Genomic DNA, 15,831 nt, shown 5'->3' on the forward strand with positions numbered 1-15,831 from the left:
ACCGATCTGATACCATCTTTTTAAATGAGACATACAGTATAACCACTAGCTTTGCTTAACACTGCAAACCCAAAGTCAGTTCTTCTTCAAAGAAGAGGGTAACACTCTATTTTATTTACTTTTTTAAAGTTTCTGATTGGTTACTTTTCTAAATTAATCATATTAATTTATTTTTTTGCAAATGTAAAACTTGTGAATAGACGTTTCCTTTCAGTTTACATTTTTTTTTTATTTGTGGCTTGTTTCAGTAAAGTACATTAAATAATATTACTGTTGAAAGTCTGATAATAAAAATGTCAGATAATGAAAATACTCTAGTTCACTGTATTTATTTGTTCACGTTTTATTATCGAATAAGTCTGAAGCGCACCATAAATTAACTGTCAATTTACACAGGGCTAGAAGTACACACATCTGCGATGGTTCAGTATTCTGTATCGGCCGATACCCTGAGCTCAGGTATCGGAATCGGTATCAGGATGGGACCGAATCGCAACATCTCTAGTTGTATTTAGCATCGTCTCTTAATTAGGGCTGGGTACCCAAACCTGGTGCCAATATTAGCACTGGTACCTATATACCAGACCAGATCAGAACACAAATTTTGGTGCCACTTAACTGCCTGAACTGTTAATTGAATAATATTTTATCCTCAGGTACTGCGATAGATTCAATTGGCGATTACATTCAACAAGCATGATCTCGAGTTACTGGGGTGTGATCAGAGAAATTACCTTAACCAGTTCATGTGAACATCAGAAAGCTTTGATGGCAAGACATCTTTGTAATAATGTTACTCTCCACTTTGTTTTCACATTAATCTTGTTTGTTAATTAAAAGCACACATCATTTGTAAATGAGATGGAAGTGTGGCTGCAGCAAGGGGTAGCAAAATACTGGAAAAATATAAAATATTGTTTTATAATATTGAGTAATATTGAGTGTCGCAATAACCATATTTCATACAATATAACTAACTTGCAAAATGCAATTTTATCAGCATTTTTAGAATATATGTACATTTATGTAATGATCATACTAAAATAAAAAAGTAATGGATATGTTTCTGGGCTACTGTAATTAAATCTAAAAAATATATGTCAAGGTGCAAACATTTAGACCAGTGGTCACCAAACTTGTTCCTGGAGGGCCGGTGTCCTGCAGATTTTAGCTCCAACCCTAATCAAACACACCTGAACAAGCTAATCAAGATCTTACTAGGTATACTTGAAACATCCAGGCAGGTGTGTTGAGGCAAGTTGGAGCTAAACCCTGCAGGGACACCGGCCCTCCAGGACCAGGATTGGTGACCCCTGATTTAGACTTTACAACACCACAAATGACTGAAAACCTCTGCGGAAATTCTGATCCTTACTGGCTGCTGTAATTTTCCTCTTCTGTAACCCAGCATTAATTTTTAGTTTAAGCTTTCGGTTCAACTAACAGTACCTACTGGAAAGGTGGGTGTGAAAATGGTAAAAGTCACATCTGATTGTCCAGATTTGGTCAGAAATGACAATTTTCCAGCTTTATTCAAAATATCTGTTTTTGTGTTCAACAGAAGAAACTCATAAAGGTTTGAAACTACTTGACAATGAGTAAATAGTGAGTACGTTTTCAATTTTTTGGGTCTAATCGCTTTAATCTTATATGTCCCTATATTTATATATATACTGTATACACAGTTAGCTCTAAAAATATTGGGACATTGACATAATTCTAACATTTTTGACTCCATACACCAACACAATTGATTTGAAATCAAATGAACAATCTGTGCTTTAACTGCAGACTGTCAGCTTTAATTTGACTATTCGCATCCAAATCAGGTGAACGCTGTAGGAATTACAACAGTTTGCAAATGTGCCTCCCACTTGTTAAGGGTCCAAAAGTATTGGGACACAATAATAATCAGAAATCAAACTTTCACTTTTTAATACTTGTCAAATCCTTTGCAGTCAGTTACAAACTGAAGTCTGGAATGCACAGACATCACCAGATGCTGGATTTCATACCTGGTGGTGCTCTGCCAGGCCTCTACAGCAACCGTCTTCAGTATCTGCTTGTTTATGGGGCAGTTTCCTTCCAGTTTCAGTCTTCAGCACGTGAAATGCATGCTCAATCGAATTCAGGTTAGGGGATTGACTTAGCCACTGCATAACATTCAACTTCTTTCCCTTTAAAAACTCTTTGGTTGCTTTTGCAGTATGCTTTGGGTCATTCTCCATCTGCAGTGAAGCACCATCCAATGAGTTCTGAAGCATTTGGCTTAATATGAGCAGAAGATATTGCCTGAAACACTTCAGAATTCATCCTGCTGCTTTTGTCAGCAATCAGATCATCAATAAATACAAGAGAACCAGTTCAATTGGCAGCCATACATGCCCACGCCATGACACTACAACCACCATACTTCACTGCTTAGGATCATGAGCAGTTCCTTTGCTTCTCCATACTCTTCTCTTCCCATCACTCTGGTACAAGTTGATCCTGATCTGTCCATAGGACGCTGTTCAAGCACTGTGAAGGCTTTTTTTAGAGCTCTAATCTGGCCTTCCTGTTTTTGAGGCTCACCAATGATTTACATCTTGTGATGAACTCTGTATTCACTCTGGTGTAGTGTTGTCTCGATTATTGACTTTGACACACATACAACAACCTCCTGTAAAGTGCTCTTGATCTGTGAAGGGTGTTTCTTCACCAACGAAAGAATTCTTAGGTCGTCCACCACAGTTGTTTTCTGTGGTCTTCTGGGTCTTTTGGTATTGCTGAGCTCACTGGCGCGGTCTTTCTTTTAAAGAATGTTCCAAGCAGTTGTTTTGGCTGTCTCTCTGAAAGTGTTTTGCTTTTTCAGCCTAATGATGGCTTGCTTGACTGATAGTGACAGCTTTTTAGATCTCATTTTGAGATTTGACAGTAACAGATTCCAAATGCAAATAGCCCACTTGAAATGAACTCAGGACTTTTTTTCTGCTCATTGTAATTGGGATAATATAGAAATAACACACAACTAGCCATGGAACAGCTGAGAAACCAATTGTACAATTACTTTTGGACCCTTAACAAGTGGGAGGCACATTTGCAAACTGTTGTAATTCCTACAGAGTTCACCTAATTTTGATGTACATATCCTCAAAATAAAGCTGACAGTCTGCTGTTAAAGCACAGATTGTTCGTTCCATTTGAAATCCATTGTGTTGTTGTAAAAAACTGTTAGAATTGAGTTGATGTCCCAATATTTATGGACCTAACTGTAAATATGGATGAATGTAATGAATGTAAGCTATAATAAAAACTATAAAATAGGTTGATCTCAAAAAAGTGTTGAGTCTGACTTCAGTGTTTTTTTTTTCTTACTGAAGCTTAGGAGCTCAGTAGGAGGACACTACACTCCTGTGTTGATGATGGCTTCATATGTCTCCCTACTTAAATGACTGAACAAAAGCTCTTCAGAATTTCAAAGAGGACACATTTAACAAAAGCCTTGGTCCTTAAGACACACTTCAGTTCTGTAGGCTCTTGCTCAAAGTGAGAGATTTAAAGACACACACAAAGAAAAAGTAGAGAGAAATGGTGACCCTCAATCAAGAGTTCGGCATGTCCACAACAAAGAATTTTCTTTAAAGCAACACAGACTCACTGGAAATACATGCTTCAGTCTACATTTGTTTTGTGGTACTGCACTTAAATGAAGACAACAATGACAACTGCTGTTCCCTTTCACACTAATTGCATTTGAAAGGACATATTATCAACAAAAATTGGATTATTAAGATTTAGTCCTTTGCACAACGCCAAATAATTACCACTAAACAACTTAATGTCTGTAATTTGTAATGAGTACGTTTGCGTCACTTATTTATCTCCATATAGTCAACTTTTCTGTTGTGCTCAATAGCTCAAATTTGTATGGTTTTGGTACTTGGGTTCAAGTCTGGTGAAGCACGCTTCCACAAAAGAGATTAAAGCAATGTAAAATCAAGGTAAAACTATGTAGTCAAAGTGCACTTTTTTCTTTTGGCCAGTACACACCTAACCAACAGTTGCCATTGGGATAATTGGTTTGGTATGTTCCACATGCTGCCTCTCATTGGGTTAACGTTGAATCTCATTGGCCCAATTTAGCATGTAGAATCAACATCGGCTGAAGAGAGTGATCTGATTGGTTATTCAGCAGCCAATCAGAGCGTGAGTGTGATGTAGTGAAGCGGCGTAGCAAGTAAACACTTCAAGTCAAGAAGGGACACAAAGAGGCCGTTTCTAATTTTGCTAGATTTCTCAAATATTCTCAAATTATATGGATTTAAAGATTTTAAGACATATTTGCTGAAGTATGTGAGTGACAGTTACTGTGTAATTGGTACTGAACGCTGCTTTGTTTACTTTCCACTAAGGCTGTGCGGTTAATAAAAGTTGTATCAAAATCGCGATTTGAGCATGCACAATTTCTAAATCACTTTCAGGACCTTTTTTGGGGCTTTAGTCCTGACTGATACTTCTTCCACAATATGCTATACGAACCAATCATAACAGAGCACGCCTAAACAGAGTGAGAGAACAGGAGACTGAACTCAATGACAAATAGGCTGCGTTCAGCACAGGAGAACCGAACATCTGCGTTGAGGGAATACTGTGCATACAGGAAGGCGGATGTAATGGAGGACAAGGTTTAAAAGCATGTGTAAAACGGGAGGGGCGTTGCTTCCTTCAGCATCTTGAATGTGCTTTGCGTTCGCGCTCCTTTGTCGTGGGTAGGCAAAGATCAACCGTTTGATGTTTTCAACTGGGGGTGTCTGGAGTATGTGTGAGCGGCGCTCCCAATATGAGCGCAAGCCGCTCGTCTCCATTGGAAATAACAGACTTGTGCGCACAAGAGGCGCAATATGTGAACAGCACGGCATTTCACGGCAGTATCACAACAACAACAAAATTGTGGATACGTAGTACACACAACTACTTCTGATGTGTGGACGAACTTTAATACGCGGTTTTCTTGTGAAATAATGTTTTTGAAGGTAAAAGTATTTTCGTGTGGTTGATCATTATATATTGAAATGAAAAAGCAGAGACTGTTGGTAAACATCGAGTTGCCGTCTAGATGATCGACACATTATAACAAATGTATTTTTTAATGTTGTGGCATCGAAATTTCATTATATTGATGTAAATATACTGTTTTCCTGTGAAATTGTGTTTCGAAGGTGAGGGTATACGTTTCTTGTGTGGTTAGTTATGTGGGTTGAGGTGAAGGTAAGATTGTTTTTAATCTTCGGGTGACTGTCAAATGTAATTTTTTTATGTTAGTTATCGGATTTTCATTGTATCGATGTACACTTGGCAAATGATAATAATTTATGTACTGTTTCTCTGGGAATGATGTTTGAAGTGTGAAGACAGACAGTCATTGTGTGGTTAATCATGGATAGGCCCACACGGAATCTGCGTGCAAAATTCTGCAGATTTTTAGCCCATCATTAATTCTCTTTATTTACTTGAGTAAATGTGTAAATCTGAATTTATTCAGTGATTTATTACTTTTTATTTTATATATTAAGGTTTTAGTTATGATACTCTGCTGGATACTCCTAAAATAATTCCACAGAAATCCGGAGATTTTTACCAAAATTATCTGCAGAAATAGCAAAAAACTTCCGCGGATTACGTCTGGCCCTGATCATGCAGGGTTCAACGCTAAGGATTTTTTCTACTGGTCTGATCAGGCCAATGGTTTAGATTTTTACTTGCCCGGCCAAAATTTCCACTGGCCCCACCAAAGAAAAAAAAATACAATTTAACAGCTATTTTTTAGCCACATATTTTAAATAATGTGTCAAAAATAATGCCAATAATTATTTAAATGTTAAAAATTATTTAAATAATACTTTTAAATGTTAATTTATGTATAATATATGTATAATAAGCAAAATTATGTGTTAACAAAGCAAAAAGATCAGTATGGAAAATGTGAAGGTATTTTATTTCAGTTCGAAATTATTTAACAAAAAGGTGGTCCCAATCGGGCCAGTAATGATCCTGTTTACTGTCCCAAGCGTCTCTCATACTGGCCCCGGGCCATCGGGCAGTCCTTATTGTTGAGCCCTGTCATGGATAACAAAATGAAAATGAGAGTGGCCATCTAACTAATGACGCATTGTGATTGACTATGGTATAAAAAGGTGGAGTGAGAGGACTGTGTCACACACTGAGGAAGGCATTGTGCCGAAACGTGTGTCTTTAAATCACCCGAGGAATGTAAGAAGAAGAAATAAAAACTTTACGAAGCAATTACTTGATGAGTGCGAATCATTACCTTTTTAAATAATAACATTGACAAGATTGATGCACCAAAGAAGTTTCTTAAGAACTGCAAGCGCGCAGGGCAAACTTCAGCAATATCAATAGATGCCTTATTCATATGTAAATTTATATTTTCAATTTAATTAAATCTTCGATTGTTGACCAACGACTTGCCTAATTAACCTAGTTATGCCTTTAAATTGCACTTTAAGCCAAATATTAATATTTTATGTTGCCTTTTATAGCGTTTAGTTACAAAACAGACTGCACTCTCTGGTGGATTTGTCATCTGAAACGTGCAACAAAACGTATCCTGAGCAATGTATTAAGGCAAACCTGTAGGCTGAGACGTACATTTCCAATGATCCTGGGCTGCTTTATAGCCAATGTGGACCAATAAAAGAGTTGAAGATTTTTGGCAAAGCAACAGCCATCATAATGAAGAGCAAACTGACAGACATCAGATCAGGCTATATCAGGAGACTGAAAGAAATGAGGCAGAGAAAGTGTTTGCATCAGTTTAACAGCTGCATTCCCACCATCCAAAGTTGTAATCCGGTGGTCAAAACGCCAACAGTGTCTGCAGCTCAGTGTTACACTAATGCAGGGTTCAGACTACACAATATCAGCTTGATTTTTACACAATCCATTTGATGTGTGGCGTCGTGCTGATTCATAAACACCAGTGGATTTGTGGACAATATAAAAAGCATGCAGGGGAATACAGAAAACAAAAACACATAGTGGCCATTGTTTATGATGTTGCTTATGATAGTTATTGACTAGTTCCACTTTCTCTATGACATCACACACGTAGGGCTCTATTTTGACGATCCATGTGCAAAGCGTAGGGCGCAAATATCAGGGCGGAAAAATCCGCTTTGCGCCGTGGCGCATGGTCTAAAAGGGTTGAGCTTTTTTTTCCTGATGAGTTATAGGTGTGTTGAGAATAAACCAATCAGAGTCTCGTCTCCCATTCCCTTTAAAAGTCAGTTGCGTTGCGCCATGGCATATTTGCTATTTCCATGACGTAAAGTAGGTCTAAGTGGAAAATCTGAGCATTTCACTAGCAAGAAAACAGTTAAACAGAGCATCTGCAGCGCGAGAATGAGAGATAAATGATTAACTTTCACTTTCGCTCTCGTGGATGGGGAAACCATGTACGCACAGACATCAATTAGCCTATAAATAATTAATTTATTAATTGTTTATTAATCGTTTGTTAAGCGCAAAGATTTGTTTCAAAACTATTTCTAAATTCAGTTCTAATTTCCAGCAAACTAATAAATGAACAATAATAACAAAGTGTGCTCAAAAACCTGAGTTATATCCTAAAACACATGCTGTGCCCCATATGGTCTAAAACCTGACAGGTGGACAAATCTAAGCTTGTTTTTAATAAAACAAATAATATGCACATAATAAATAATACTGCTAATAATAATAACATTATACTAAAGCAAATTAAATGAACTGAAAAAGCTCCCGAGATGAAGACATAAAAGTATGGTTTTTATATTAATGTAGGCTAGAAAATAATGTTTTGTAACATTTTAATACTTTATATTTATATCCTATATATATCCCTAATATAATAATTATTTTTCATATGTAAAGATATTTGCGTATTGCTCTACATCTTGTGTGTATTAAGCAGTGTGAAAGCGAGGTGCTCAACTAACGTGCTCTGCGCTCGACTCTAGAGCGGCTTTGTTTTGGTCTATTGAAAAATCTATTATAGTTTCTCAAAATAGCAACGCGCCAGCAATGCACCTAAGAACGCCTTCCTTTTTAGACCAGAACACCTATGGGTGCACATATGAGCGCAAATGCATTTGCTATTTAAACAGCGTGGCGGAAAACGTCAAAACGACTCTTGCGCCAAGCTGAAACTAGCAAACAACAATTGCGTCGCGCCTTGCGCCACATTGCACCGGGTGTATGATAGAGCCTGTAATCTTACATGGCAAACAATAATTGGTTGGAAGGCAAGGTCACATGTTTGTTGTCCAAAAGATGAAAGCAAATTATAAGATAAAATCGTTTAATCTAAATATCACAAATGACTGAAAATATTGCGTAATCTGCAAGAAGCATGTAACGTTTTATAAACAGCAATGACTACATCCTTTATTATTTAGTAAATGTTTTCGCAGGTTGCTCAATCTTTTCTTGAAGTTATCTCAAAGTTGTGCATTTTACACTAAAAAACAACAATTTAGTCAACTTAATCGATTTCTGTTGGTTGAATAATTCTGTGGAACCCAGCATTTTTGTGATCAAAGTATTAAACAAATGTACTGCGGCATCTTTCCCAGAATGCATCCTTCCACATGCACAGACAAAGATCTATCGAGATGTCTACTGTACAAACAGAGGACAAGGAAAGAGGAAAGATACACAATGCTCATGGGAATGTTATCAACAGTATTAGGGAGAAGAAAGGGATAAATAGAGAATGAGAACGCAACTGCATAGACCCAAGTTTGACTGATGGCAGCCTGAAGATGATGATGATGATGAAGATGATGATGAAGATAATGAAGATGATGGTGAAATACCCAAATCACAAGGCAGCATGAATGAGAGAAAAGGGGAAAGAAAGAAAGAAAGAAAGAAAACAATATTTAATTTAGCTTTTATACACATATATTAGCTCGTATATCTGCAAGTAAAAGATGTGAGACGAGAGAAGAAAAAGAAAAGATAAAAAGGTGAAAAAAAGAAAAGCAGAAATTAGATGTGAATGACACACTTCGAGATCAACACCTTTTTATCAGTTATAAATTATAATATATATTATAAAAAATAATGATGAAATAATAAAGCTACAATTATATAAATAATAAAATAATAAAAAAGATGAAAAACTTTTTTTAATATATATATATATATATATATACACACTCTAAATATTTTTTTTAATATATATATATATATATATATATATATATATATATATATACACACTCTAAATAAAATAACTAAAAATAAAGCTAAAAAGTAAAAAAATAACAAAACAAAACACAAAAAATAAATAAGTAAATAAATATAGTAAAGAAATAAATATTATGCTCTAACTAAAATAAATAATTTTATTTATTATAAAAATAAGACTTTATAAATATATATATAAAAATAAGACTTTATAAAAATATATAAATAATAATAATATTAATAATATAATACAGATATATTACTCTCTAAATAAAATAACTAAAAAATAAAGCTATAAGTAAATATTACTCTAAATAAAATAACTAAAAATAAGGCTAAAATAAATAAATAACTAATAATAATTTTGTCTTTAAAATGGTGTGTAAAAAATTAAAAACTGCTTTTATTCTAGCCCAAATAAAACAAATTTTCCAGAAGAAAAATATTATCAGACATTCTGTGAAAATTTCCCTGCTCTGTTAAACATCAATTGGGAAATATTAAAAAAAATACATAAATAAATCTGACTTCAACTGTGCGTATGTATGTACTGTATGTGTACTGTGTTCCTGAAAACTTGGCTTCACACCTATCGAATAAAGCTCATTGTTATTCTGAACATGAATAAAGAACCAATCAGCATCCAGGAACAGATGCATTTTTTATAAAGCTGTATCTAAAAATATTTCCTCTTTTTTTGTTGATGATTGTATCTGAAGAAATGAATTTGGCAGAAAAACCTTCTGAACGAGAATGTCCTGACAGCACCTGCTCTAAGAAATGCTATATATAAAATAATCCCTGCGTACACTAGTGGAGATTATGGAGCAGAGCACCACCTGCTCCACCTGTGATAGGCAAAGCATTCGCAAGAGGTCATGGATGGCACTCATGGGATTGAATTAAAAATGAACAGATCTTGAAGAGCTAAAGCTTTCCTCAAACACAGAATACATATATTAACAAGAATATCTGCAAGTAAAAGACGTGAAAAAGAAAAGCATAGACAAAAAAAAGGCAGGAAAAAAGCAGAAAGGAGACCTGTGAAACAAACTACGAGAAACTACCACTTTTATTTTCATTAGTAATAAATGATCGAACAAAGATACTCAGCAACAAGTAAAAAAAAAAAACAATTAAATATGAACAGATGAAAAACTGCAAATGGTAAAATAAAAAAAGTTAAATAATTCATAAATAGTACTCTAAATAACATGACTAAAAAAGCTAGCTAAAAAATAAATATAAAATATATAAAGATAATAAATACTACTCTCTAAATAAAAAACTAAAGAAATAATGCTGAAGTAAAACAAAATAAAAATGTAAAAATTTATAAAAAGTACTTTAACTACAATTGCGACAAAAAATATATATAAAATAAAGCTAAAGTAAAATAAAAAATATAATAATTTTTTATAAACAGTAATTTAAATAAAATGGCTAAAGCTAAAAATAAATATAAAATACATAAAAAATAAATAAATACTACAATAAATAAAATAACTGAACAAAATAAAGCTGAAGTAAAATAAAAAAAATATTAAAATAATTTATAAATAGTATAGTAAATGGTATAATAAAATGACTAAAGAATAAAGCTAAAATATAAATATAAAATATATAAAAAATAAATACATACATACACACAAACACACACACGCACACACATGCACACACACGCACACATATATATATATATATATATATATATATATATATATATATATATATATATATATATAAACATAAATAAAATATAAAAAATAAATAAATATTAAATAAATAATAAATAAATACTACTCTATATAAAATAGTAATATAATATAAAATAATATATAAAACATACTTATAATAGACATAATTAAAAAAATATAATTATAATAATATAAATATAATATAAATATAAATAAAATAACAAAAAAGCTAAAGTAAAATAAAAAATTACAATTATTTATAAATAGTATTCTAAACAAAATGACAAAAAATAAAGCTAAAAATAAATTAGAGTATGTCAAAAATAATAAATACTACTCTAAATATGAATACAGAAATAAAGCTAAGGCAGAATAATAAAATGTTAAAATAAATAATTTATAAACAGTAGTGTAAATAAAATTACTAAATAATAAACAAAATACATAAATATAACAAATGAATACTACTCTCCAATAAAATAACAAAAAAATAAAGCTAAAGTAAATTTTTTTAATGAATAATTTATGAACAGTAATTTAAATAAAACGACTAAAGCTAAAAATAAAAATAAAATATATATGTACTCTGTAAATATAGTATTAATGTAAAATAAAAATAAAGTTAAAATAATTTATAAATAATAGTACTCTAAATAAAATGACTAAAGATTAACGCTAATAAAAATAAATATAAAATATATTAAAAAATACTAAAAAATATTAAATAAAATACGACTCACTAGATCAAATAAATAAACAAATAAAGCTAGAGTAAAATAAACAAACAAATGTAGAATATATAAAATGTAAAATAAATGTCAGATGCATTTGAAGTTTTTTCTACAATAATGACAATTAATTTTCTGCTGCTTTAGGCCTGTCATGTCATTACAACCACTATTGGTTGGTGAAAAGTCTCATTCAAATGATTAAAACAAACAAACACCCACCCACTCACTCACTCACTTACTCACTCAATCACTCACTCACTCACTCACTAGACGTAATAAAGAGCCTACTTCTATTTCTGAAGTTTTCTAGTCATGCTGAATGACTCCAGAGATAATTCTGCACACCACCTCAGCTTGATAAAACGATTCCTAAAATAACTTATTGTAGATGCGTGTGTTTGATTAAATTTTCATACGAGCCAAACTGGAAGTCAGAGGAAAATTTAGACTCGTATTGGCTTTAATAAAACATGAAATCCTTTAATAAATTATTCCAACAAGCAACGGCAGCTTCTGAAGAGATTTTTAATAAATGGTGAACGCATGACCTGCTGTTTTTCTGTGACGCACAATCGCATCCAAATAATCTTTAAAATCGCATTGGTTCTAATCGAATCCCACAGTGGGATGACAACAGCAGTCCGGGACAGTTATTATGATGTATGAGGAGATCCGCTGGGAATTGCTTTATGCTTTGTGAAGAGAAAGAGGCTTAGGGACAAATTTGTACATTTATTCAATCTTTAACTTTTGATGCTGTTCGTTTTTTCCTCCTCTTTGTCTCTCTCCATTATTCTCAGAAAATTACATTGTGTTTTGTAGCAGGGCTCGAAAGCAAATTCTTACTCAAGCAAAGCTTTTATGGGGGGAATAAAGGCAAGCGAACAAGCGGAGTTCTGGACGTTCAAGATTGATCCGTCAGCACGGCCTAAAAGGGGTGCTATTATGCTCTTCTACAAGTCTTGATTCTGCTTTGAGAGATGTACTAGAACAGTGTTTCTCAATCCTATTCCTAGAGGCACACCAACAGTACATAAAGTCGCCGGCCACTTTATTAGGTACACCTGTCCAACTGCTCGTTAACGCAAATTCAAAATCAGCACATCGCAGCACCTCAATGCATTTAGGCATGTAAACATGGTCAAGACGATCTGCTGCAGTTCAAACAGAGCATCAGAAAGGGGAAGAAAGGTGATTTAAGTGACTTTGATTATGGCATGGTTGCTGCTTTGAGTATTTTAGAAACTGCTGATACAGAGAATGGTCAGAAAAAGAGAAAATATCCAGTGAGTGGCAGTTCTGTGGGCGCAAATGCCTTGTTGATGCCAGAGCTCAGAGGAGAATGGCCAGACTGGTTCCAGCTGATAGAAAGACAGCAGTAACTCAAATAAGCACTCGTTACAACAGAGGTCTGCAGAAGAGCATCTCTGAACACGCAACACGTCCAACCTTGAGGCAGATGGGCTACAGCAGCAGAAGAACACACCAATGGATTAATGCAGTTCTGAAGGCAAAAGGGGGTCAAACCCAGTACTAGTATCTCCTTTGCTAACAAAAACGCATCTTAATACTAGTGGTTGGCGTTATATTTGTTTTGCCCCTCTTCCACCCCCAAACATACAAATTTCTCTAGACACTTTTATTTTGACAATATTCAAATGAGCCACTTGTGACATCACAACAAAAAAACCCGGAAAACATTGCTGTAGTCCAAACAAGCTGCTCATTGAGGTGATTTTTTTTTATTTATGACAATCTTACTTGAAGTGGATTTTTTTCCCCTTTATTTATCCCCAAACCCACATAGTAGACAATGACTTAAACTCAAAAGATGAAAAAGCATAACAGGACCCCTTTAGCTGTGACCATTACCACCACAACCAGAGCGGTCATTGAGGGCAGTAGCCATGTGCTCTTTTATTTAAAGGAAAAGACATCAATGACAAATCAATCATTTGAAAAGCGAGAGGAAGCTGCTTTGATTTCATCTGACTGAACTTTACATTGAACTGCCACTTCTGATAGCAAATAATCAACTAGAAGTCCAGTTATTATTTGTTGTACCTAAAACTATGATGGGCGACAAGACTTTTGCCAGGTAGTGTATATAGTAATGAATGTCAGTGAAGCAGGGTTGGGCGATGTCAAACATATTGGCTTCGTACAATGTCTAATATGAAACATCCCGATGGACGCTGACATCGTTGTCATTGGCGGCGGTGAATTAATTATGAATAATTAATTAATTCATAACGAATTAATTATTTGTAGCCTGCCGTTTTAACTACCTGACTCGCATGGTCTTTGATTTACCCATAACCAAATCATCAATGAATAAAGATAAGTTACACACATATTTACCACCTGTCAATCACTTTTTCCATGGGACTCGTGAATAGGGTGAGTGATCGGTGTCGTTATAATGGTTGGACAAAGTTGGTTAGTAAAAAAGGTGCACAACCAACAGTATCTCAGATTTAGCTAAATTTACTAAGTACAAGCATTAAAGCGAAAGATTGAACCAGTCTCCTGACTCGCTGACTCGAGCGCATTCTAGAGTAGATGCGTTCGACATGAAGCTCAGCTGCAGCCGGTGATCAACGAGATTAGCCGAGTGCAGGCGGGGGCGTAGTTGAAAACGGAGCCGTCAAGACGGACAGCTGGACACTTCGGGACTCAAAGTTGCTGCAGTCATGATGACCGATCACATGGCGTCATCATCATTTATTTATTTATTTATTACAACAAAACATTTACAAATAAAACAGAATACAGTCTCTACAAACTATAGTTCCTTTTTAAACAATAAGGGAGAATTATGAATAACATAACAAATGCATGAGAGAAATAAGAGGAAATGAGAGGTTAATATAAACATAAAAACGAACAGGTCTATTAAATACAAAGCAATAAGCATAAATTATTTTATGCTTTAAACATCAATCTTTAGGCTAATACTTCTTGTTTGAATATGCTAAAAAAGGGTTTACATATATGTACATTTATAGATATAAAAATTTCCAATGTAAAAAGCAAAACAATGCGTTTTGATTAGGTCTTAATAAATGAGATTATTTTGGATAATGAATGAATTTTCAAAAAAGCATTTTAATCCAAAAAGATTGTGTTGAAAAGAACAAAAGGTAAAATAATTGAGTGATGTAGAAGTTTCCCAGAAAGAGCAGGTCGCCTTTAAACTGCTAGACAGGAAATAAAATATATATTTATATTATAATAATAAAATCATTTTATAATTATTTAGTAAAATAGTTCTTTAACTTAATTTGTTAGTAAAGCTTTAGGGTGGCAGACTGGCAGGATCAATGATGATGATTATTTTATTTCAAGTCTGTAAGACTTATTTGAGTTCACATTTAGGTTATTCACTAAAATATACACTAAAATATATAATTTAAATCGTTCATAGAGATGAATGCAGTAAATAGTCTGTATAAAAAAAGTTAAAAATAAACCTGTGCAAACAAGCTAACCTTTATAACCAGATTATTTAACAAAAGATGATACTGCAGTAAAATATTTGTGGTCTTTTAATAAGCAAGATGTGTACAGGATAGAGAGGGTGTGAAAAGTGAATTGTTTGTTTTGAAACTTTTGAATCGGAATTTGTCCATGTATATACATAAACCCAAAATACACGTGTTTGTTGTCATGTGGTGAACTCGGCCAATTGTGTAATATCGGTGTCGTCATCTGAGCTCCTGCAGTCGCTCTTCAGAAGCTGCACGGTCTGAGTCGGCCGTCTGATCTCGGAGCGCTGCATTTGATGCCACATGTGACAGTCACGTGGCGTCGGCGCAGCATCAATCCGGACAAGATTTCTAACCAGCATGCACCGCTTTAAGACAAATTTCGATCGATCTGCGCAGCGCTGCATGAAGTCGAACGCACCTAGTGATTGTGCCTGTGCATGCCTGTGTGTGGTCACGTGATGTGCGTTTTCAGCAGTAGTGTGGAAGGAGGCCTGCCCAGAAATGCTCGGTGAAACGGCAGAGTGGATGTGGGTCATTTTCGTTCTAAAATGCCATTTAAAAAATATGACCTATTAGTGTAAACAGAGCCTGAGTGTGTATTTTTCGTGAGCAGATTTGCAACGGGGGCGAAGGATCACGATGCTGGCTCAGCATTGTGGTGTCTGTCGCCCATCAATG

At 34.3% G+C, this 15,831-nt stretch overlaps 1 protein-coding gene and 1 long non-coding RNA gene across 5 annotated transcripts in view; both read right to left on the reverse strand.

The window, feature by feature from the left end:
- tjap1 (tight junction associated protein 1 (peripheral)) overlaps positions 1–15,831 on the reverse strand; it is a 165,572-nt gene that overhangs the window by 22,746 nt on the left and 126,995 nt on the right. For 2 of the 4 annotated variants that reach the window (XM_087278268.1, XM_087278269.1), the window contains exon 8: positions 8,769–8,798. In XM_087278268.1, coding sequence (XP_087134394.1) covers positions 8,769–8,798 — 30 coding nt within the window. 4 annotated transcript variants of the gene reach the window in all.
- LOC147834093 (uncharacterized) lies at positions 235–3,784 on the reverse strand. The gene is made up of 3 exons (XR_015505726.1): positions 3,103–3,784; positions 1,312–1,873; positions 235–1,158 (listed from the first exon to the last, which is right to left on the reverse strand). It is a non-coding gene; the product is annotated as an uncharacterized LOC147834093 (long non-coding RNA).

The sequence above is a fragment of the Danio rerio genome, chromosome 13, assembly GCF_052040795.2.
Source record: "Danio rerio strain M-AB ecotype USA chromosome 13, GRCz13ab, whole genome shotgun sequence".
NCBI lineage: Eukaryota > Metazoa > Chordata > Actinopteri > Cypriniformes > Danionidae > Danio > Danio rerio.